Source organism: Pseudonaja textilis, chromosome Z, assembly GCF_049901715.1.
Source record: "Pseudonaja textilis isolate UNSWEBS1 chromosome Z, rPseTex1.2, whole genome shotgun sequence".
Lineage (NCBI taxonomy): Eukaryota > Metazoa > Chordata > Lepidosauria > Squamata > Elapidae > Pseudonaja > Pseudonaja textilis.
The window spans coordinates 134338639-134364296 of NC_142008.1; the positions used below are offsets into that span (position 1 = coordinate 134338639).

The window sequence follows — 25658 nt, forward strand, 5'->3', positions numbered from 1 at the left end:
CAGGTGGCCACGGAAGTCTAGCAAGCAAGCAAACAAATCCAACTGGTTGAAGTTATTCGCTTACTATATAATGGCAACAATAAGGATTTTGTTTCTCAATTTCTTTGTCTAATGGCAAGAAAGTGCCTAGTCCTCAAGGTGCCTTAACAGTTGTTTTCGTTTGCTTCGTGCACACAGCTATTCTACCCAGATAAGTAGGCTCCCAGGTGCAATCTAATCAGAATAGAGCTGGAAGGGACCTTCGAGGTCTTCTAGTCCAACCCCCTGCTCAAGCAGGAGACCATAGACCATTTCAGATCTTTCCTTAAAAACCTCCAGGGATGAAGCGCCCACAATTTCTGTCGGCTAGTTAATTGTTCTCACTGTGCCTAAGTTTCTTCTTAGTTCTAGATTGCTTCTCTCCTTGATTAGCTTCCATCCATTGTTTCTTGTCTTCCTTCAAATGCTTTGGAAAATAGGTTGACCGCCTGTATTTTATTTATTTATTTTGGCAAGCCATGATAAGATAAAAGGTATAAGTATAAACATAGTTATGAATACACGAAATGGATACATATAAGAAAAAAAAAACCCAAAACAATAGGACAGGGACGGTAGGCAGGTTGGTGCGCTTATGCACGCCCCCTATTTCGTGGCAGCCCCTCAAATCCTGGAATACTGCTATCATAGAGAGTTAAGAAGGAGGAACGACGTTAAACCGTATACCTCCCCACCTAGCCGGCGGGAAGGAGACCGTCTGCAGGCTGCGTCACGTGAATCGAGAAGGACGGGCGCTAGGACTCCGGGGCTTTCTCCTCCCAGGCTCCGCCTTTAGCAAACCTCCGGCCTGAGCTGGCGAGATCGAGTGGTCGTCATCGGCTGCGCACGTCCTTCTGGATCGCCCAGCCGCTTTATAAAAGGGGCGCGAATCCCTTTGTCCCGCAGAGCTTGGTTCCTGCTTCAACAGTGCTTGAACGGAACCGGTTCCACCGCCTTTTCCATTCTTTTTTTACCCTGCCTTGGATCGCCTCTTTCCTCCTCCTTTGAGTTGAAAACAGACGAGGGAGCGACTCGCTGCTTGCCGATTCTCCACTTCCAGCAGGATCTCCTTGGGCCGGACGCCTCTTCCAGCCCACCGCAGAAATGGACTCCCAGATCCGCCAGAACTACCACCGCGACTGCGAAGCTGCCATCAACCGCATGGTCAACATGGAGCTGTATGCCAGCTACGTCTACCTCTCCATGGTGAGTAAAGGGCAGGAGACACAGGGCAGTTTGGTCTAATGGGTAGAGCCCTGAGTTCTAGTCCCGCAAAGTCATCTGGGAGACTTTGAGTCAGTCCCTTTCTAATTTGACCTACCTCACAGGGTGGTGGTTGTGGGAAACTAGGAGGACGGAGAAGTGCATTAGAAGAGAACAGAACAACAAAGTTGGAAGGGATCTTTGAGGTCTTCTAGTCCAACCCTCTGATCGAGCAGGAAACCCTATACTAAATAATTAGGTATGTTCGGCGCTTAGTTATAAAAGTAAAGGGGGATCTAGGTCAGCCTGCCTCGACACCCCGCCATCCCCAGGGTTTCTTAGAGTGATGGGAGTTTATCCCCTTCTCCATCTGTGCGAGGCTGATAAAGAGAGGCGTAGTCGTTGCTCCACCGCGGGCGGCTAGCGGAGTAATCCGCTTTCTTGCCTAAGTAACCTAAGGCGCCTTTTTTTCGTTTGAGCAACTTGTTCTCCAGGGAAATTATTATAGAATTGTTCTCTAGGAAAAGAAATGGTGGCTACCAGGAGGGCTCAGAGTGTCTGGATTCGGGGAAGAGGTAAACAACACAGGGGCTAAGCTAGTCGCTGACTTTGCACACGCACGTGCATTTTAGACTCGCGGGCGCTCTGGAAAGTGAGGGGAAGTCTTACGTGTATACCTCTATTTTAAACGGTAGGAATTAGCTTCTCTGATGATGATGCATTTACCTGGCATAGTTTCAGTCCAGGCAGTGTCTCTCTCAACCTTGCCAATTTTAAGATGTGTGGACTTCAACTCTCAGAATTCTCCAGCCAGAAGCGAAGTCCACACATCTTAAAATCGCCATGGTTATAGACCAGTCTTTCAGCAACTTTTAAGATCTGGAGGATGAGGAACTGGGAGCTGAAGTCCAGCATATCTAAAAGGTTGAGAAATGCTGATCTAGACCCATGGCACACAAACTATGCTTCCTGGAACCCCCAGCGTTCTGAGGGAATCTAGTGGTTCAACATGACAGTTATTATAATTATAAAATGTTAAGATCTTTATTCCTTTGTTTCATTTAAGTTTGAGAAATGTTCTTCAGGTATGTCAACTTTTGAAGAACATCAGTTTCTTAGTTTAGACCCATCTCCATGCTGACTGGGGAATTCTAAAAGTTGAAGTCCATTCATCTTAACATTACCAAGTTTGAAAAATAGACTGTAGATTAACCCTGTTGCTTCTACTCTTCTTATTCCGCTCCTGCTGTCTTTTTTTCATTTGTCCAAGGAGCCGCTGAATGGATCTACACCAGAAATATAAAGATATGCCTACAGGAGCACAAAGACAGATTTCTGTTTCTTTCTGCAGGCTTCATACTTTGACCGGGACGATGTTGCTCTTGCGAACGTTTCCAGCTTCTTTCGGTCTCAGTCGCATGAGGAGCGGGAGCACGCTGACAAGTTGCTGAAGTTTCAGAGCCAGCGTGGTGGCCGGGTCCTCCTACAAGATATCAAGGTATAATAAGTGTGGCCCAAACTTCTGCTTCTCTAAGAGATATTGAGAAAATAGTATTTTTCAGTCTGGGTGCCCTTCAGATGTACATTATGTGTGGGGGAGGCAGAGGGACACTGGGGCAAGTTTAGGCTTGGAAGAATGTCCCAGAAACGGTAAAACTCTGTCCAGATGCTAAGAGATTAGTGAAAAGGGCTTCAAAGAGATTCCCCCCTAATTAACTCCCCAGAAGTATGACTGAGAGTTTCCTCTTATATTTTTCAAACCTCTTGCAGCTAGTCCTTGACTTACAGTCACAATTGAGCCCAACATTTCCGTTGCTCAGTGAGACAGTTCTAAATGAATTTTGCCACATTTCACAACTTTTCTTGCCACTGTTGTTAAGTGAACCACTGCAGTTGTTAATTAAGTAACGCAGTTGTTAAGTGAATCTGGCTTCCCCATTGACTTTGCTTGTCAGAAGATCGCAAGAAGGGATCCCATGACCCAGGGACCCTGCAACCAGTTGAGTTGCCAAGCATCTGAATTTTGATGGGGATGCTGCAATGGTCATAAGTGTGAAAAATTGTCACAAGTCACTTTTTCCAATGCCATTGTTACTTCAAATGGTCACTAAATGAACTGTTGTCAGTTGAGGACTACCTGTATTTACCCCATTAAATATCCCTTTCTGAAGTTAGTGTCATTTCTGATTTGCTTGCTCTTGCCAGCTAGTTTAAGCCTATGGTCCTTATTTAGTGTGGCTCTGCTGAGTTTGATGGAAGGATAGCAAGATTGGCAGGCCTCCTTAAGTCTGGGTCTATATATCACACTGAGCCATACTGGCTGCATTCATATAATGCAATCATCCTTGAATAACTTAACTATGGTTATTCAGGCAACTACTTCTGATGGCCACAATGCAAGGAACCTACCAAGGTTTTGCCGATCCTCAAAAGCCTGGAGTTTGCTTTTGTTTTAGCCCCTGGGGATTTTTTTTTGTAAAGGAATGTGTGTTAAGCCTGTTTGCACAAGTTCTTTTCTTTTTTTAATTTTGTAATCTTTCCAGAATCATCCGGCAGTCACATAGATTTCTAAATTTAATAAACACATTTGACCATAAACTGACAATTCTATTTGAGTCTGATCACGTCATGCATTAAGGTGTATTTGGCTAGTCATGCAAACTCAGCCATTGTTGGGATTGGCTTATTATTATTTATTTGTATCCTCCCTTTATTGTTTTTACAAATAACTCAAGCTGGCGAGCATAGCCGGCACACCTACCTCCACCTAGTTTCCCCACCACAAAAAGCTTGCGATGTGTGTGGACTTGAGAGAGAATTACTAGCCCAAAGTCACCTAGATGGCTTTCTTGGATTTAAACAGGACTTGAACTCACAGCCTCCCTGTTTCTAGCCTGGTGCCTTAGCTACTAGACGAGACCAAACCGGGCATTGCTGTTTATGAACAATGCAACCTCAGTGTTAACTCTGGCCTAGCATAATAGGTAAATAGCAGACCTTTGCCAGCCCCCATCCCACCAGCCTTGCCAAAGTTGTTGTTGTAGGATCAAATGTATCCAGCCATTTTATAAAAGAGCTAAGCAAGGTGTTTTTCCTCCACAGAAGCCTGACAAGGATGTTTGGGGGAGCATCCTCAATGCCATGGAAGCAGCACTCCAGTTGGAGAAGAGTGTCAACCAGGCCCTTCTGGATCTGCACCATTTGGCGAGTGACCAGGGAGACCCACATGTGAGTCTTAGGATTGGGGGGGTATGCTCAGGATTCTCACCACCAAATCCCCACTGGGTGCTCATGTCACCAGTCTGATTCCTTTGAACACACAAAAAATTGGCTGAAAGGCTCTTTTACTTCATGCAAGGGGAAAACAGAAGAGCCGCTATAATGTAGCTGTGGGATGGCAGTGGAGATAAGAGAGCAAACTGGCAGTAAAACTCCATTCTGTGATTTAATGGTGATCTGGAAAGGTGCCTTCAAAGCAGTAAATCTGAGACTTGGCACCGGTCCAATTTGAGCCCTATCGTGTACCTTTTTTTTTTTTAAGGAATAAATGGTCAAAGTTAATGAACGGATGTATGGTTAGAATGATGCTGACCTTAGAGTAGGGTTTTCCAACCGTGACAACTTAAAAATGGGTCGACTTCAACTTCCAGAATTCTCCAGCCAGCATGGAGAATTCTGGGAATTGAAATCCACGTGTGTTAAAGCTGCCAAGGTTCGAAAACCCTGCCCTAAACACTGAGACTGCAAACAGCGTATAACTCTATTGTCTGTATTTCTTTCCAGCTGTGTGACTTCTTGGAATCTCATTACCTCGATGAGCAAGTCAAAGCTATCAAAGTCCTGGGCGACTACATTACCAATCTCCGGCGCTTGGGTACAAGCCAGGGAGGGCTTGGAGAATATCTCTTTGACAAGCACACCCTAGGAGAGAGCAGCAGCAGCAGCTGATTTCACCTTCTCCCCAATTCCTGGGAATCACTTCCCATGAACCCACAAAAACCAGCCCACACCATCAATTTTGCTGTGCCCCAGTCAAGGAGGGCTCCGACCTGCCATCCCTGAGTTGGCATGCTTCCAATAAACAAGGGTTCATCTGTTTTACACTTGTGTCTGTGTGTGTACTTGTACGTGGAAAGCTAGCTGGGTGACTATGGGCCAGTCACCCCCAGAAAGAAGGAAAACAAATTTATATAAATCAGCTGGAAGAATGCTGCCTGTAGCATTCCTAATGCTATTCAAAGTTTCTTGCCACAAACCCTTTTCCTTGAATAATTTTTAACACGACTGGCAAATTAAGACAACTTTTAACCCACATTGTGCAAAGCAAATGCTTGACATCTGCTCCAGACAATACCATCACAAGTAGATATATAGACTGCCCAGATATAAAGCTAGATCATATATGACCCAATATGCAGAAAAATTAAGTGACTTGAACGAGGTGGGAAGATAATCAAACTTCTCAAGCTATTTTGCTGTTCTGCTTCGACCCCTCCCATTCCATTCCATTAAAGAATATAGAAGGTGTTAGGACACCTTGTGTGTTTTTGCTATGAAAACTGCCCATCCATTTTCTGTACATCTGGACTGAAGTTTAGACTTCAACTTAATGGGATAGATTTAATAATAGGCCTGAACAAAGGGCTTCTTTATATTCTCTATAGAGCTTTAATGATGCTCTTGACTGTAGTTTAATTACTGAAATATTATAACTGAACAATAACAAAAAGAACAAACAGCATCACTAGGGCATGCTAAGGTTTTATTATAACTGAAAGCAAACTTCAAGGATTTGTGGTATGATACAAGTCTGTTCTGGTAATTTAAGAAGGAAAAATAAACGTAGCCCTGATGGAAATTGTGAAATACTGTATGGAGGACAATTTTCTTTTATTAGAACTTAGGCTGATTGGCAGTAAGTGTAGGATCAAAAATGTCTTCAAACAATGCAAAAGTAATTTATCCAGCAATTAACTTTTGCAATTATACAAGGCCTTAAACTAGAAAAAATGAAGAATGAACATACTACAGGTTAATAGGCTGGTTGCCGCATGCACAGACAGAGGCAATGTAACAATACCACAGACTGAAGAAAAGTTGCAAGGGAGACAATTTTATTATTTAATGCTGGATTTTCAGAGGTTATTATGAGGGCCCTCAAATGCTACCATTTCAGAAGACAAAGGGAGTAGCTATAGGTAACATTTGAGGAAGTGAGATGTCTTGCTCATTCATTAGGCCTATCTAGGCTTTCTGTTCAAAAATGAATACTGGACGGTTTTCATATTCTGCTTTTGCTGTTCCAGATAGAGCCGGCTGCAATCATAGATAGCATGCTAGACTATGTCTGTGGTTATGAAGCCCAGTCTTGTGAGTTACTTCTCTTCTTATTTTCCAGCCAAAACACGATCAGTTTCAGAATACTCCATTGTTTCTTCCTCCTCCTCATATGATCCCTTTCGTAGATACACACTGTGAGACAGTGGTCCAAAACATTTAGGGCACCACACCACAGAGGCCTTTCCATGGAGTGGAATGGTTTCACATGCTGCCTACATCCCGCAGATGGGGCTTTGCTTGTTTACGCAGCCCTGTTTCTGGTGTGCCATGGACCAGTGCCGGTCCATAGACCAGGGGTTGGGGGCCCCTGCTGTAAGATGTTCAGACTTAAATGGGTGAGTGGTCCTGCTAGTTTTATTTATTAATACATACGTGTACTTCTGTACATAAGCCACTGTTTCAGTTCCTGAAAATCATTGTTACTTCCTTCTTATGTACATTTATGTACAAATGGGTCATTTTGACTATTTAAGGTTCCCTATTCACCCTGCAGTTGGGAAAAATTGAAGGCAAAAGGAGAAAGGGATAGCAGAGGATGAGATGGTTAGATAGTGTCATTGATACAGTGGATGTTAGTTTGGGCAAACTCTGGCAGACAGTACAGGATGGGTGGTGCGCTGGAGTTTGATGGTCCGTGGATTGTAAAGAGTTGGATATGATTTAGCAACTAAACAACCAGAAAATTAACTCCTGAACTCAGGAAACTTTTGACACCTTGTTTGCTGAATCAAATGCCACTTCGGAGTCATTTCTCCCTCATTCCTCGCTCATTCATGACACGGCTTGGTTGCAGAATGACTGCTAACCTAACTGGATTTCAAATAATACGTGGTATTTTTAAAAGGCTTCTTATGCTCAGGGGAATAAAGAGAAATATGATGTAGTTAGAATTATCAGATCAATTTTTTAAAAAAAGTTTTAAATTATGTCCCATGGAAAAATGTGAAACAAGCAGAAGGCATGGAAGAATCAACAAATTGCATGAACTTAACAAAAGGCATTTTATTGAATAATCTCAGCTATGTCAGTGACAAGTTTATGACTTTCAACCTAACATTCATCTCTCCTCACTAGCCAGCAGGGCTGTAAGCCAAAAACAATTCCACCTCTGGGAGACGTAATTAATGACTGAAGAAAAGACAATGGCTATAGGGAGTCCTCAGCTTACAACCACAATTGAGTCAGACATTTCTGTTGCTAAGAGAGACTGCTGTCAAGTGATTTTGACCCTTTTTATGATCTTTCTTGCCTGTTAAGTGAATTACTGCAGTTGTTAAAATTAGTAACACAGTTGTACAGTGAATCTGGCTTCCCCCATTGCTTGTAAAAGGTCACAATAGGAGTTTCTGGGATGCTGCAAGTATCATTAATATGCCAAGCACCTGAATTTTAATCATGTGACCATGGAGATACTGCAATGGTCATAGGTGTGAAAAACAGTCATAAGTCATTTTTTTCCAATGCCGTTGTAACTTCAAATGGTCACTAAAAGAACAGTTGCAAGTTAAGGATTCCTCTGCTGGATGGATCGCTTCAGCTTTGGAGCTTCCCAAAGCAAATGTTTTTCAACCTTAGCAACTTTAAGATGCATGGGCTTCTGGAGAGTTTCTGCTGGGGAATTCTGGGAGTTGAAGTCCACATATTTTAAAGCTGCCAGAGTTCAGAAACGCTGGCCTAAAAATTGTGGAAGTTGATGCCAAACCTGGTTCTCAGTCATAAAGAGCAAGACTAGCCAAAAATATTCCCTGCCTCATGTGGAAAAACTGGATATGCTCATCTTACCCACCCCATCTGCAGAATCTGATCAGTTAGTTGTGGGTTCATCATTGGTGACTGGATCGTATTTGGTGCAGAATAGGCCTCAGGATATGTTTGGGAGCATGTCCACAAGCACACATACCTACATAAACCATTGTTCTTCAGGAAAGGAGCAATCAGAGAAGGGCTAGGAGGAATTGGTGGATTTTCCAATATAGTGTAGTAGAAGACTAGACTAGACTAGACTAGACTAGACTAGACTAGACTAGAATAGACTAGAATAGAATAGAATAGAATAGAATAGAATAGAATAGAATAGAATAGAAAATAGAATAGAATAGAATAATAGAATAGAATAGAGAATAGAATAAAATAGAATAAAATAGAATGGAATAGAATAGAATAGAATAGAATAGAATAGAATAGAATAGAATAGAATAGAATAGAATAGAATAGAATAAAATAGAACAGAATGGAATAGAAAATAGAATAGAATAGAATAGAATAGAATAGAATAGAAAATAGAATAGAAAATAGAATAGAATAGAATAGAATATAGAATAGAATAGAATAGAATAGAAAATAGAATAGAATAGAATAGAATAGAATAGAATAGAATAGAATAGAATAGAGAATAGAATAAAATAGAATAGAATGGAATAGAATAGAATAGAATGGAATAGAATAGAATAGAATAGAATAGAATAGAATAGAATAGAGAATAGAATAGAATAGAATAGAAAATAGAATAGAATAGAATAGAAAATAGAATAGAATAAAATAGAACAGAATGGAATAGAAAATAGAATAGAATAGAATAGAATAGAATAGAATAGAATAGAATAGAATAGAATAGAATAGAATACAACTTCTGGAGGCAGGTTGTTCCAGTGATTAATTGTTCTAACTGTCAGGAAATGTCTCCTTAGTTCTAAGTTGCTTCTCTCCTTGATTAGTTTCCACCCATTGCTCCTTGCCCTGCCCTCAGGTGCTCTGGAGAATAGATTGACTCCCTTTTCGATGTGGCAGCCCCTGAGATATTGGAACACGGCTATCATATCACCTCTAGTCTGCCCCCAGATCACTGGGCCTAGAGATGCAGTCCACTATGCAGGACAGAGGCTCATACATTTCAGGGCTTTTAAGGTCACTGAACTTATTCTAGGGAGCCACCTAACAAAAATACACATTTTGTCTTCACCCCACTGGAATCCTCAAAAAAAAATGTGCATCGCTTTCAATTAAAAGAAAACAGGTAAGATGTGATATGGAAAAAAATGGCCTGAAACCCTTAAATGTAGCTAACCTTCAGGTCTAGACAACACTGAATCTAAAGGAACAAAATAGTTAAGTTAAATGATTGGTAGTTATTCCTATATAGCAAAACACTCATTCAACTGTGTCCTCAAAAACACACTGTTAAAAGCCTCCCCATAAATATTGCCCTTTAGACAAGTTGGGTTACCATTGATAGCAAGTTCTTGCATGACAAGAGGTGTGTCACTGATAAAAACCCTGGAATTACTACTCTTTGCACAACGTATCAAGCTTATCACCTTGGAGTTATCAGCAGGGGAACAATACATGTATTATATTGTAGCCTAAACTAATTACAAAGCCTTCCCTCCCATTTCTCTTCTCCTTCACCTAGTTTTTATGTTTCCATCTGTCTTGTAAAGGAACATGTGAACTCAGAACCACTGTTTTTTTAGTTTGCTTTGTCAAGGAATCTCATGGAATTTAATATTAATATAATATTTAATAAATAATTTAATATTATTTCGACAGTATATTCCTTGAATGTTTTCAAAGGTAATTGCACAAATCAATACACGTAGTCCTCGACTTATAACAGTTAATTTAATGACCATTCAAAGTTACAGCAGCACTGAAAAAAGTGAGTTATGACCATTTTTCACACTTATGGCCATTGCAGCATCCCCGTGGTCATTTGATCAAAATTCAGATGCTTGGCAACTGACTCATGTTTATGTCGGTTGCACTGCCCAGGAGTCATGTGATTCCCTTCTGCGACCTTTTGACAAGCAAAATCAATGGGGAAGCCAGATTCACTTAACAACTATGTCACTAACTTAACTGCAATGGTTCACTTAACTGTAGCAAGAAAGATTCTAAAATGGGACAAAATTCACTTAACACACGTCTTGCTTAGCAACAGAAATTTTGATTATAAATTGAGGACTACCTGTAATCCACTTGTAGTCCACTTGCATGGTTATAATAGTCGTAAATTTACTGCACAAATACCTTTCTAATGTGTTATAGATAATTGTGCATCTAGAACAGAACAGTCATAGAAGATTGGATTTGATAATTATTGGTCCTCATATAATTATAATTGCAGAATCAATATATGTGGTGAATATTAACTATCTAGGTATTCTTTTATTATAGATGACATAGCTCAAAATTTCCATTAATTATAAATACATCATATAAAAAGAGTCCTTTGGATATTGCCAGATAACAGCCTTATCCTTTGGGCTAGGTTAAACATTCTAAAAAGAAATCCAATTTCCAGGATACTTTACATCTGGAAACTTTTTTAAAAACCTAATGTGCCACTCTGAAATTTTCTATGGGTTTTTCCTACTCCAAAGACATCTTTGAAAAAGATGCCGTTTTCCGCTGAAGAAGGGGACTTTTGTGAATTGTGAATTATACCATTATGCAAATTTTGTGGCTAGTACAACATTTTGCTTAATATAAATCAATCTTCCAAAGAATTTACATTTTAATTTTCAACATGAAAGATAGCGAGAAAAAAGGGTAAATGTGTATAATACAAGTAGTCCTTGGTTTATTTGTTTAGCAACCATTCAAAGTTGGAATGGTACTGAAAAACCTCGTGGCAGATTCTTACCAGCTGTGACCATTGCAGCATCCTTGCAGTCACATGATCAAGTTTTGGGTGCTTGGCAATAGATGTATTTGCAATTGGAGTGCCCTGCGGTTATGTGACTGCAACATTTCCAGCTGGTTTTTGAGAAGCAAAGTCAAGCGATCGGGGGAAAAACTGGATTTATTTAACTGTGACTCACTTTATAAACACGGCAAAAAAAGGATGCAAAATCGAACGACTCACTTAATAAGTGCATTGCTTAGCTTAGCAATGGAAATTCTGGTCCCAATTTTGATCATAGGTTCAAGACTACCTGTAATAATGTTTTTATATTGCTTTGCTGAGAAGAAATCATATAAATAGTATAGGGCTTTTTAAACTTTAAAAATATAATGGTTAGCAAGACCTGAGTGACCTTGTTTGGTCTTACAATATAAGCTAAGTAGGATTTAGCCTGATGAGTACTTGAATGGAAGATTCTGTCTCAACTTTGATTGATTAATTAATTGATTCATTCATTCATTCATTCATTCATTATGCCACCCACCTAGCCTATAATGTGAACTCTGGGTGGCTTACAAATTATAAAAAGATAAATAGAAAAGTAGTTAAAATATTAAAACTATGCAAATTAGAAATTAAAAACTAAACAAAAACCCAGGTGTAAGAGACAAACAGCGCAGGGATTAAGTCTTCTTACCTCATCAATCACCTCCAGCGTGAGCAATTCCTCCCCCAAATCTCAATGCTTGTGATATCTTTTAGATTGGGAATTCAGAGAAAGCCAGAAAAACCACAAGTGTGTGCACCTATCATATTCCCAGTTCAGTTTCTTTTCTTTTTATTATTATTTCTGATGGCTTGGAAATAAAGCTACTACTTCTACCTGGTTACAGATTAACTAAAGAAGAAGAAAAAAACAATGGTCCTTGTAAATTTGGTAACACTCACCTTTATATGCAGCATTTTATGTAAAACTTTGAAATGATTTTGAAACATAATTAACCATTCACATTTAAACTAGGCATCTTGAGCCTCGGTGGCACAGTGGTTAGAGTGCATTACGGAAGGCTAATTCTGCTGCCTGCTGGCTGCCTGCAATTTAACAATTCAAATCTCAACAGGCTCAAAGTTGACTCAGCCTAAAGCGCCTGTAGGTCAGACAAGGAATAATGGATGGAAATTGAACAAGGAGAGATTTAACCTGGAAATAAGGAGAAACTTTCTGACAGTGAGAACCATCAACCGATGGAACAGCTTGCCCTCGGAAGTTGTGGGAGCGCCATCACTTGAGACTTTCAGGAAGAGATTGGACTGCCATTTGCCAGAAATGGTGTAGGGTCTCCCGCTTGGGCAGGAGGGTTGGACTAGATGACCTACAAGGTCCCTTCCAACTCTGATTATCTGTTATCTGTTAGCCTTCCATCCTTCCGAGGTGGCTAAAATGAGGACCCAAATTGTTGGGGGCAATAGGCTGACTCTCTAAACTGCTTAGAGAGGGCTATAAAGCACTATGAAGCGGTATATAAGTGCTATTGCTATCTTATCTGGTAGGTAGAAAATTGTGCTTGGAAATTATTAATAGAATTTATGAAATTATATGATCATTGTTTTCAAAGTGGAAAGTTGGGGAGACAGATTTCCTATCTATGTTCTAACTCGGGCTACATATAGTTGCATTGAACTAACTAACATTCCTCATGACTACACCAAAACATTCTTCAATGAATACTTTGTTTCATCCAAGAAGCTACTTTAGAACTATGTGATCTTTGTCATAAATGTGTGAAGTTTTAACCGTCTGGTTTTCATTCCAGGCCTGAGAAATTGACCAACCTCATTCTCGGTGACTAGGGCATTTCACAAATTGAGGGATATTAATGATGTGTACTGTATAGCTTAGGACTTGGTGACATTCAAGTGTGGGGTATATATGTTGTTATATCCTGTAGCACAGGTGGTGGCAACCTATGCATCTTAAAGTCACAGGCCATATTTGGGTGAATAGTGGGCTGCTCTCTCCCTCTCTTGGCAAATACACTTGCACTTCGGGGGACTTTGCAAGATGAAAGGTAAAAATGTGTCAAAATCTGTGGCATTGCAAATTAAGTGGCTTAGTATTGGCCTTATCAACTCATGTCCGTACAAAAGGGGGCGGGGGCTGGATTGTGTCACTGCCCACCATCTTGCAGATCCTTTGACTCCTCTTTCCAAAGCGTGTTCTTGTGATATAATCCATTTTTATGCCAATTCAGGATCTGACATTTCTTCCTCCTGTGCAATGAGATTTCACATCTCTTCATTTGATTAAGTTTATCTAGCAAGCTAGGCCACAATCTAACTTCCTTAGCAAGTTGGCCATAATGAAATTTTCATTCACTCACATCCTTAAAATTTATGCAAACCTATCATAAATCCATTTCATCTCTTCTTCCTGGAGGCAGCAAAACAAAGAATTTAATTTCCTCTTTTCATGGCTCCTTTTCAGATCTGATTCTTTCTCAATAACTCATCATGAGTTGAACATTGTCATTTTTTTTTAAAAAAGCAAATCAGGTGGGGCGGGGGAAGTGCACTGTCACAAATGAAAATAGCTTAGTCACATGAGATTGGGAAAGATAGGTTTAAAAGAGATCAAGACTATATGGCGGCTCTCACACCATGGATGCCTCTCACACTTTGCAGAATTCTCAACTCACAACTGAAGAACATAAGAGAACATAAGAACCTCTGGCAGACCTGGGAAATGAAGGTTCTTTGAAATAATAAGGCATCAATAAACTGACCAAGGGGAGAATGGCGAGGGAACAACAATATGTCTTGCTTGTCTATTTGCTTGTTTAAGGGCTCTGCGTTGTGCAATGTTACTGCCAAGGTCATCATCATGTGGTCTATGCATGACAGCTAGTGGAGAGGTAACTTAGAGATTTTTTTTTTTTTTGTAAATTTTATTTGAGTTTTCACAAAGAGAAAATACAAATAAAACATCTTTTTTGAAAGCAGCGTAATCCCGGGTTACATTTCTTCGTACAGACACAAATTCAGGTTCATGCTCATTTTTATATTCTATTCTATATCTTATTACTATTTTACATTTTCTACATAGCTTCTCCCCTCTTTTAATTTTCTCAATTTTATTTTAATTATCTTATCTCAATTCAAATCATTGTATTTATATTTTTTGTCTGTCCTGTTTCAATTATCTATTATCTTTTCCCATTAAACAAAATTTCTCCTGTAGTTACTGATTGGAGTATGACGCCTTTATATCTTTTCCCTAAAGTTGTAACATTCAATATAATACATAACTTCCATTTGGATTCTGCTTGGTACATTCTTAAAATACACACTGTATTCTTAAAAAAAGAAAAAAAATATAAATGTATATAATTAAAACAACATTCTATTCCAATTCAATTCTATCATTAATATTAATATTCATTAAAGTCTTAACATCTTTAACATTATTTTTCAATTAAATATCATACTTCTATGGGAACAATTATAAGCTTTCCATAGTTAATTCCCCGCCCTTCACTTATATTTTATAAAACATTAACTAATTAAAATGTTCCCGTTCCTTCCTAATTCAATTTTCTCATTTATTTTATTTCACTTATTTTATTCACAAACATTTCACTAAATTACACTAACTATTTTATCCCTCATTTTAATCATACGTTGTTTCCAATTTTCTAAAGTTATTTCTATCACTAATATAACAATACAATCTTATGTACCTTTACAGAATCCCTTTTTCAATTAGATTTTCACCCATTATCTCTAAATAGGTCCTGTTTCTCTATATCTTGCCCTGGTCCTTTGTAACTTCTTTTCCTTTCCTTCTTCCTTCTCTTCCTCTCTCTCCCCTTTTTACCCCCTTGTCTCTCTACCTCTATTTCTCTCTTCTGTATTCCCCTTTTCTGTTGCTTTCCAGTATTATACTTATTTTTCGAATTATTCTTCTTTTCTTTGGTTGTTTTTTTAAGTCTTAAATTCTCCATTCTCTTTCCCCACTTTCCTTTTTCTTCCCCACATAGAATTACTTGTTCATTAAAGATGGCTTCTACTTTGTCCCAGTCTTCTTGTTTTGCAGTCTTTTCTTGTTGTTTCTCATAGTTCCAAATCTCCATTTCTGAGAATTGAAAAACGAAGCCAAAAGAACCCTTCCCTTCTTGTGCATCTCCTTGTACTTTTTAAGTTCCATTTTCAATTCATCCAGAAGTGGTGCCATTGTATAAATTTTTAAACAGCCACCTGATTGATTTTAGTCATTCAACTATAATAACCAAAAATCCAAAGATCATCAAATAATCCAAATACACGCAAGCTGTTTCTTTTTTGCTCTTTTTTTCCCCACTTTCTCTTCCTGGCGTTACTATTAGTTGCAAAGTTTCAGTTAAAATGTATCTTTTAGAAGTCTTGTTGAAGTTTTACTTTAAATTCTTTTTAATTCCAGGCAGTCTCCTCCCTCTTCCAGATCCTGCCCTTATTCTTTTTCTCTCCCTTCCTGCTTATGAAAAAGAATGTTTTTAATGTCCAGAAATCTCTATTATCCCTTTGGCATTTTGTTTTATTTTCAGCTTAATTGCCTATTGATGTCAAAGCGGATTTTTCCTATTTCTTATTTAAGTCTCTTAGTTGTCAGTATAGGAAGGAGAGAGAAGAAAAAAAAAGCCAAACCTTTCCCTTTTCACTTTCCTTCGCTGCTTCCGACTCTTCTTTGGGAGCGATGTTATTTTTTGTAAGTTTAAATTCCAGGGTACCTTAGTTGTTGCTTTTACAATTTAACCCGGTCAGCCAAAACGTTCACTTCTTATCTTCCTCCTGCACATTCTTTTCCGGTCGAGTACTCCTTTGTGGCGGCCATTTCTGACCATTGCTACAACCGCCTTCGGGAAAGGGAGTAATGGCCAGCTGAGGAGGAGAGATGCGGCTCTCCTCGACCCTGGTGGTGGTCTCCCCCCTCTTCCCCACCTCTAAGGGGTGTCTTAGCCCCAAAACCAGCCAGTTCAGGGCGCTCCAGTGGTGAGCCCAGACAGAAACCGTACACAATCAAGGATTTCTGTCTGTCACCGGAGCCCTTCAAACTGGAAGTCTCCTAATTTAGAGATTTTGTATTCAATAAAATGGAAAGGTTAGAAGACAGAAATCTATACATGTTCTAATATGAGAAGAGAAATAAATAGACAACCCCTGACCCTTTGGGTTATTGTTTCAGATACATTTCCTTATCCAAACTGAAAAACAGAATGACCACAGGTGATCAGAAAAGTAGTGGGAATGACTTTTGACTTCTTGCAAGATCTTCCATTGGCCTTCCTTGTGGGAAGCTGGCAGGGAACATTGGAAGTGACCACATGAATAGAACTGCTTCTGATGGCTCAACGGCATAGTGGCATTAAATGTTACAGTTACAGATAATCAGAGTTGGAAGGGACCTTTGTAGGTCACCTAGTCCAACCCCCTTCTAAGCAGGAGAGCCTACACCATTTCTGACAAATGGCAGTCCAATCTCTTCTTGAAAGTCTCAAGTGATGAAGCTCCCATAACTTCCGAGGGCAAGCTGTTCCATTGGTTGATTGTTCTCACTGTCAGAAAGTTTCTCCTTATTTCCAGGTTCAATCTCTCCTTGTTCAGTTTCCATCCATTATTCCTTGTCTGGCCTTCGGTTGCTTTAGAAAACAGCTTGACCCCTTCCTCTCTGTGGCAGCCCCTCAAATATTGGAAAACTGCTATCATGTCTCCCCTGGTCCTTCTCTTCACTAGACTAGCCATGCCCAGTTCCTGTAACTGTTCTTTATATGTTAGTCTCCAGTCCCCTAATCATCCTGGTTGCTCTTCTCTGCACTTTTTCTAGAGCCTCAACAAGTTTTTAATAGTGTGCTGACCAAAACTGGATGCAGTATTCTAGGTGTGGTCTTGGACACAGCTTTGCCAAATTTCAATCCCACTGGAGTAACTTGAATTTTGGATACATCTTTAAGTTAACCCATTCTAGAGATGTTGGTTCAAAATTTGTTGCCCTATGATGCATCGTTTTGCCAAATCAAAGGTTACAAACAATCAAGAGATTTCTAGTAGTATACAAATATTTTGGTTTGTCTTAATCACAAACTACTCATGTTTTCTAAAAAGTGCATCAAAACACTCAAAGATATTAGCAAGTATATTTTATAGAGAGGCAAACATTGTTTTAATAGGATACAATTTAGGAGATGCTGTTTTTTTCCAGCATGAATTTGCAATTGTCTATAATTATATGTGGTTAAACATTCCAATCTGCTGAAAACTAGAATGAGAGGGGGAAAAAATCTACCAGACATCTGTCTTTGACTGCTAAGATTCTACAAAGATGGAAAATTCCATTTTCAGTGTAAAAGTGGCCGAGTACACTTTTTGTTTAATTTTTATTCCCATAATCTACCAAAAAAAAAAAAAAAAGGAAAATTCAAATATAGCAAAATAGAGCCAAATGCATGAAAGAGTGAAAATATTGCAAAGGACACCAAAAAGTAAAAAAAATAATAATTATAAAAAACTCAGTTTTTAAACAATAAATTAAAGCTTGCCAACACAAAATGCTAATAATTAGCTTTTCTATTTATTTCATAGAGGCTACATTCAAATGATTTCTAAATCTTTCACTCATTGGCTTGCCAGCCTGGTTTTAACTCAGTGACATATGTATACCCAGTCATTCCACTTTATAATTTATGATTTACAATTCTGCGGGAACAATGGCTTGTTCAGTAAACTATGGTTAAAGAAATCACAATTTAAACCTAGGAAATTGTATTTTTAATTTGCTCAACACTTTAATCAGTGTTGAGTTGCAGGGTTTATTAACCATGGCTTACATTGTTTTTTTGATGTTTTGCCAGCCACTGTAGGGGCATTTTTAGATGCAAAGTGGCCTGTTCTACGCGTTGCTGTTGCTGGGGGAATTGCAGGAAATCTGGTCAGTAAATCCTCCACCTTAACATTGCACATCAGATATCAGCTGTGAAAGCTGAGACCAATAGATGGGTATGTGTTTCTATAGTGCTTGAGGTGCTAAATAATACAGGTAGTCCTCAACTTACAACAGTTTGCTTAGTGCCCGTTCGAAGTTACAATGGCCCTAAAAAAGGTGACTTATGACCATTTGTCACACTTACCACCATTGCAGCATCCCTATGGTTGTATGATTTACATTCAGATGCTTGACAAGTGAGTCACATTTAAAACAGTGGCAGTGTCCCTGGGTCATGGGATCCCCTTTTGTGAACTTCTGACAAGCAAAGTCAAAGGGGAAACCAGGTTCACTTAACAACCATGTTACTAACTAGCCGTGGGGGACAGTGGTTAGAATGGAGTACTGTACTGCAGGCTAATTCACTGTTCACCCCAGGACTTCAGTTCTGATTGGCTCAAAAGTGACTCAGATGTCCATCCTTCTGAGTTTGGTAAAATGAGGATCCAGATTGTTGGGGGTGATATGCTGACTCTGTAAATTGCTTAGATAGGGCGGCAAAGCACTGTAAAGCTTTACGGTAAGTGCTATAGCTATTAACAACTGCAATGATTCACTTAACCACTGTGGCAAGAAAGGTCATAAAATGGGACAAAACCCACTTAACTAATTTCTTGCTTGGCAAAAGTAAAATTTGGGCTCAATTGTGGCAGTATGTTGAGGCCTATCTGTCACCATATTTTGTTTTTAAAAAGTGTACATAGTATAATAGCAAAGTACAGGTTGACCTCAACTTACAACCCTAATTCAGAACAGAATTTCTGTTGCTAAGAAAGGTGGTTGTTATGCAAGTCATGCTGTAGGAGATGAGCAGGTACAAGGCGGGGGGTGGTGGTGTCAAACACATCATCAGTCATGAATCCTTGCATACCTACAAGAGATCTAAATCTAGCCCATTTGAGTTCCTTTCTATTCTTGACTCCTGCTAATTTCCCTTGATCATTAGTAGCTCAGATTCTTGTAGAGAGCTTAAGACTACAATACATCTTTATACACATTTGAATTGTCTGGATCCCCCAATGTCCCTGGTGCACGACATTAATCTGGATGGTGGGTCTAGAATTCCCTTGTTTTCCTTATTTTACCCTTCAGAATATACAGCTCATTTGGGGTTACCTGGATAGGTAACTGATGGGGGAATTAGTCTATGGAAGTCGGGTAGCCTAGTTTTGCTAAAAATACGAGATCTTCGATTCCCCACCTCCCTGTATCATTCCACTCCCCGTACTCTGAGATCAAGGATTAATGGACAAAACAGCCTTAGGATTTCACAAAGGATAGAAACAAAGTTTTTCTTTTTCTTTTGCTGAATCATCCTGAGTTGGTTTTTTTTCCTTGGGGGTCAGATTATGTAGGAGCTCTTTTTGCTGAGTCACTTTAATGGGGGAAGTACACAGAGGAGTAATATGATACTCCAAACTGTTGAACTTCCTCTCCAGATAATACTGTTTCTTTAAAATACATTATGACTGGCGCAAGCACTTTTTAAAAATACCATGGATGGATTTCATGGTCTTTGGTTCAAGATAATGTGATATGACTGTTTTATGAATTAAATGAGCATTTGCATCTATCTATTGTTAATCGCATGTTACAAAAGAAAAAGAAAGGAAGGAAGGATATTATGAGGAAAAGGATCATGGCCTGGTATGCCCTTTGCTGATTCATACAACGCATTACTGTAATCCTGTAATTGGAATTAATAAAATGAAAGACTTTAAAGGTGCTTCTGAGTCAAACCTGAGTCCTGGTTTGACAATGGCTGTGTCCATGTCGTTGACTTGGCAACAATTTGCAAGAGGTTTGCTGCAATCTTTTTCCCAGAACTTTCTCAGCTACCCAGTCTATCCTTCAGCTTAGGATCTCCTTGTGGTCTCTCATCCAGGCTTCATCCAATTGGTTCATTCACCCACCCAGGTCCTGCTGCCTACAGAGGTGACCTATGCACAGTTTTTCTCAACTTTTGCCCCTTAGTGAACTCCGCACATCTTCAAGGGGCAGAAGTTGAGTAATAGAATAGAATACTTTATTGGCCAAGTGCGATTGGACACACAAGGGATTTGTCTTGGTGTAAATACTCTCAGTATACATAAAAGGTACATTCGTTAAGAATCAAGAATCATAATATACAACACTTATGATAGTCATAGGGTACAATCAACCATCAAATCATACTAGGAAACAGTCAATATAAATAGTAAGGATCCAAGCAACAAAGTTACAGTCCTACAATCACAAGTGGGAGCAGATGGGTAATAAGGAGTGATGAGAAGATTAACAGTAATAGTAATGCAGACTTTGTAAATAGTTGAACAGCGTTGAGGGAATTATTTGTTTAGCAGAGTGATGGCTTTCAGGAAAAAACTGTTCTTGTGTCTAGTTGTTCTAGTTGCTCTATAGCGTCATTTTGAGGGAAGGAGTTGAAACAGTTTATGTCTGGGATGTGAGGGGTCTGTAAATATTTTCACAGCCCTCTTTTTGACTCGTGCAGTATACAGGTCCTCAATTGAATGCAGGTGGGTAGAATTGTTTTTTCTGCAGTCCTAATTATCCTCTGAAGTCTGTCTGTCCTGTTGGGTTGCAGAACCAAACCAGACAGTTATAGAGGTGCAGATGACAGACTCAATAATTCCTCTGTGGAACTGGATCAGCAGCTCCTTGGGCAGTTTGAGCTTTCTGAGTTGGCGCAGAAACAACATTCTTTGTTGTGCTTTTTTGATGACATTTTTGATGTTAGGTGTCCATTTTAGGTCATGTGATATAGTAGAACCTAGAAATTTGAAGGTCTCTACTGTTGATACTGTGTTGTCTAGTATTGTAAGAGGTGGTAGTATAGGAGGGTCTCTTCTAAAGTCTACCACCATTTTTACGGTTTTGAATGTGTTCAGTTCCAGATTGTTCAGGTTACACCACAAGGCAAGTTGTATAACCTCCTGTCTGTATGCAGATTCATGGCTGTCTCGAATGAGACCAATCCCTGTTGTGTCATCAGCAAACTTCAGAATTTTAACAGATGGATCGTTTGATCCTAGAGTGTTGTGCGATGCCACGTCTCTAAATTGGTAACTTCCAAGTTAGGATCAGCTCTAATTAATGCCACCACTGTGGTCACTTGCTGATCGTATTCCACAGAACAACATTTTCAGCACATCGGAGCTGAAAGGGAAGCCAAATCCTCGATCTGAACCAGATTCCGCGCAAACTCAACTCACCGCCCCCGCCACCCCCTCCCACCTAGCAGCCTTCTCTTGGCGAGCCCGGGGGCCGAGGGGGTGGGTGGAGCCTCGCGTTTTCAGTGGGCGGAGGGAGGGGTTTGGAAGAGCCTCCGGCTGCCCATAAAAGCCTCCTCCTGGGCTCGCAGCGCTCAGTTCGGACCTCGCTTTTGGCTTCGGTTCCTTTGCTCTTGCTTCAACAGTGCTTGAACGGAGCAGGATCGCAGCCACCCCATCTTTAATTCCTTTTGCCAGCCAGTCCAACCAATCTCGACTTGCACCATGAGCTCTCAGATCCGCCAGAACTACCAAGCCGAAAGCGAAGCAGGCGTGAATCGCTTGGTCAATCAACTCCTTCAGTCCAGCTACACCTATTTGTCCTTGGTGAGTATCAAAAGGTAGAAATCACCCCTTTCTCCCCCTCCTCTAATGGTTTCCTGGCTTTGCCCAACCCGGCGCCCTGTATTGATCTTGGAATACAGCTCCCACCATCCATACCGATACTTAGTACAAATGATGGAAGTTGCCGATCGGTGCCTCTGTGGAAAGCATCAGGTTGCTTTCCACTCCTTGTTTTTCCAAAAAGCCGATCTGTGCGTGCGCAAAGCCAAGAAAATATTTTTTTTTCCCTCCACTTAAATGGTGGGTACATATTTACGTGGTTCGAGGGGGCCGATTGCTTTATTGAAAGTAACTAGCAAAAATACTGCGCTTTCCTGTAGTCCGGGATGGCGGACTGTTGTGTGTGTGTTGTATTGGGCTATTGTGTTCCATAGCCCCACCCAGCGAGTCCTTTTTTTTACATCCCTCGAGCCTGGCTGCTTCTGTTTATAAAGTGCGTAAGAAAAACACTGCCCCCACTCCAGCCCCAGTCCTTCCTCCACCGGAGGCTCTGGTTTTAGATGGGCCTCTCGCCTCCTTTCTTTCTCTAGAAAATTCACCCTCTGCTTTTTTCTTTTTTTGCGGTAACCATGGAGACCTAAGCAGAGTTTTCCAGCAGCTCTGCTCTTCTGTTCACTTGGCATTACAGGAGAAAGAGAAAAGGCTTTCTTCATGGGGGTAGTTTATTTATTAGCCATGAAGCTAATCTTCCCCACCCTGCATCCCCAGATGCGTGGGACTTCAAGTCCCATCATCCCCATCCTCTTTTTGTGGGGCTATACTAACCGCTGTAGATTTCTTTGTCCTCTGCTTTCAATCCGTTTAAGTATTCTGATTCTGCTGGCTGAAAACCTGCTGAAATCCTTTAGAGGGCAGAGTCCATAAGTTGCGTGAGCTCTTTTTCACGTCAATCATATGACCGGCAGCTCCTTTTGAGATGCTTGATAAGCCTCATTAATTATATATACATACTCCTGTTTTTAAATGCTGTGCAGATGTGCCTTTTCACACACACACACACAGAGGCTTGTTCTGGTTGGGAATTATGGAAATTGTATCCCACTACCAGAAGGTTAGGGAAAGTACCATGGCAAATAGTCCTTTTTGCCCTGTAAACAAGATACCTGTTGTTTGTCCTTGCTGTGTACTTGGTTTTGGCAAGGAAGGAGCTCTATGCAATTTGTTTTGATACAAAGTCCATCTCTTCATGTTTACCCATTGTTGCATCCTCTAGAATGGTTTTAAGGGAGAGACGAGGTTAATGATTTGATTATGTCAAACTCCCTTATCAGTACAAAAACTAGAAAAAAGTCTGGACTGATAAGCTGAGGAAGGGGCAATGGGCATTTTGGCTAAGATTTAACCATGATTTTTTGTGTATGGCAGCAGTTAAGTTTGGTTAGCCGTAACCTCTAGTTGATAAACCACAGTAGGCAGGTTTTCACAATATATTAAGCCATAAATAGAACATTTTGGTTATTGATACTAAAATTTTGAACTACCATATTTTAGAAGCAAATAACCAAACTTTTTTTTTCTAGATACCCATAAGTCTCTCCTTTCTAACCAACACTTGTGGTCCATCCATATGGTATATAGCAGGAACTTTAAAAGGACTTCAGTTCAAAATGCTGCTGGTCGGGGATGAATTAGGCAATTCTTACATTGGGTTCATGTATTCATATCACTGCTGATTAATGCTTTTCCAGAATGTATCCAGTTTTCTTGCTAAAGTGATAGTTAAATAACACATACAGGCAACTGCTCATTTATGCATCAACTACAGATCTGCTGTAATCATGGAAATGAATTACTTCATTGAATATGGAATTCAAACTATGATATATTTATTTGTTCTAGCTTTTGGTTTTCTCGGGATTTTGGGGAGGGGGAAAGGCAGAGCTGCAAACCATCACTGTGGATTGGCTGCAAGCCAGTATGTAAAACAATGTCATTTTAAAAAAAGTGACTCTAGATAGTGTAACTCATGCAACCCCCAAAATAAGATACAGCTGCAAAATATGGTTATGTAAATTTCAAATAATAGGCTTTTGGGCTTTACAGATTAGTTACGAATCTATTATTTTATTTTGGGGTCTTATTAAACCCTAATTGCATTGTTGATTCCAACCTGGGATGTGAGAAGCATGCTGGATTGAAACCACCAGCATTTGGGAATGTAGCATGCTAAAATCTGGACGATGATTTATACATCATAGTGACCAAATTCAGACAATAAAACCAAGCCTAAAAAAACTATGTCATAACGTAGCACAATATGTGAATTATATTAAAAGGAGGCTGGCTCTTGGTAGGCAGTAGTGACTGTAAGTGATAATCCTTCAGAAGCTTGAGTATAAAAGCAACTTTAAACCTGTGCCAGTTCTAAACTCTTTCTTTCTTCTGCCCAGAGTTATTACTATACCCGGGATGATGTGGCACTGTCCAAGTTTGCCTCCTTTTTCCACCACCTGTCAGAGGAGAAGCATGAACAAGCGGAAAAATTCTTGACTTTCCAGAACCGCCGTGGGGGAAGAGTTGTCCTGCAGGATGTTAAGGTGAGAACGGGGAAAGTACATTGGGGCACAGAGAGGTTGAATGAAACCAGTGGTCGGCCGATTGGGGACATACGGGTAAGTGTAGTGCAACTGAGACATGATTAACTCTTTCTAATGCTCCAGAAACCAGAACAAGATGAATGGAAGAATGGAATCAGTGCCATGGAAGCTGCCCTGAAGTTGGAGAAGACCCTGAACCAGGCCCTGCTGGATTTGCACCAAGTTGCTTCACGCCATACAGACCCTCATGTAAGCTGACAGGAGAAGGTTTGCGGGGTTAGGTTCAGTCCCATTTTTCTATTACAGTAACGCCCACCAAGGTATCCTGGAATAATACATTTTTAATTATACTTGTCAAACTTTGTTTTGGGCACATTCACACAGGATTAGAATTAGGGAAGGAAGGATGGAGAGCCTGCAAGTCTCCAGCTGCAAGAAACATTCCCCATTGGTTAAGCTGGGTGGTAAAATTTCCTGGGGGCAGTTGAGATTGTGCAACATCTGAATATTATGAGTTCCCCAAGCTACCTAGCTAGGATGGCTGCTGAACTATGATTGACATGCCGTAGATGCATCCCCCTCTTTGAAGAGCTCAAAACCTGCTTTCAATTTTTAAGGGTGTTATGACTGAGTTCTTTGCATGGTGTATCTGTGTTCTACATTCCTATTGCCCCAAAACAAGGTTAAGCAGATGCCAGCTGGCCAACTATCAAGAATGCAGTGGATTTCTTTCTTTCTTTTTATATTGGTAGAAGATAGGATCAGCTGATTTTGAGATTCTTTCTAGTTCCTGATAGATTGAATGATCGACAGGCATTAGTCCTTCTAACCCTTGCACTGTGTAATATAGGTGAGCTTTTCCTGTGGAATCCTTGAATTAAAACTCCTTTCTTTTCCTAAGCTTTGTGACTTCTTGGAGACTCACTATTTGGATGAGGAGGTGAAGTTGATCAAGAAGCTGGGAGACCATGTAACCAACCTGAAGCGTGTGCGTGCCCAGGAGGAAGGCCTTGGGGAATACCTGTTTGACCGTCTCACTCTGGGCGAATCCAGTGACTGAGCCTAGAGGTGTTGACTCCCTCCCAGCTCCTACAGCCTTAAATGTATTAAAAGCTGACTGCTCAATAAATATGGCCTCTGTACCCCTATCCATTTTTTTTTGGGGGGGGGGAAAGGAGCTGAGTCTGTAACTGGCATTAAATAAACTTGGCATTAAGCACTATATCCTGTGCATGTGTATATAATTGGGGGAATGGTATAGTTAATCGATATGGTTGTTTTTCATAATGGTTTGGCAACTGTTGCACTAG

The 25658-nt window shown here is 40.1% G+C and overlaps 2 protein-coding genes across 2 annotated transcripts; both read left to right on the plus strand.

Moving 5' to 3' along the window:
• Positions 1 to 836: 836 nt before the first annotated feature.
• On the plus strand, positions 837 to 5322 carry LOC113443563 (ferritin, higher subunit-like). Its single transcript, XM_026711881.2, has 4 exons — positions 837 to 1224; positions 2573 to 2719; positions 4324 to 4449; positions 5005 to 5322. The coding sequence occupies exons 1-4, from the start codon at positions 1123 to 1125 to the stop codon at positions 5167 to 5169; spliced, it is 540 nt and encodes a 179-aa protein (XP_026567666.1). The 5' UTR covers positions 837 to 1122; the 3' UTR covers positions 5170 to 5322.
• A 16241-nt stretch (positions 5323 to 21563) lies between these two features.
• Positions 21564 to 25570, plus strand: LOC113443562 (ferritin light chain, oocyte isoform). The gene is made up of 4 exons (XM_026711880.2): positions 21564 to 21793; positions 24202 to 24348; positions 24472 to 24597; positions 25250 to 25570. Exons 1-4 carry the CDS (start codon positions 21692 to 21694, stop codon positions 25406 to 25408), a joined length of 534 nt encoding a protein of 177 aa, XP_026567665.1. The 5' UTR covers positions 21564 to 21691; the 3' UTR covers positions 25409 to 25570.
• Positions 25571 to 25658: the final 88 nt, after the last annotated feature.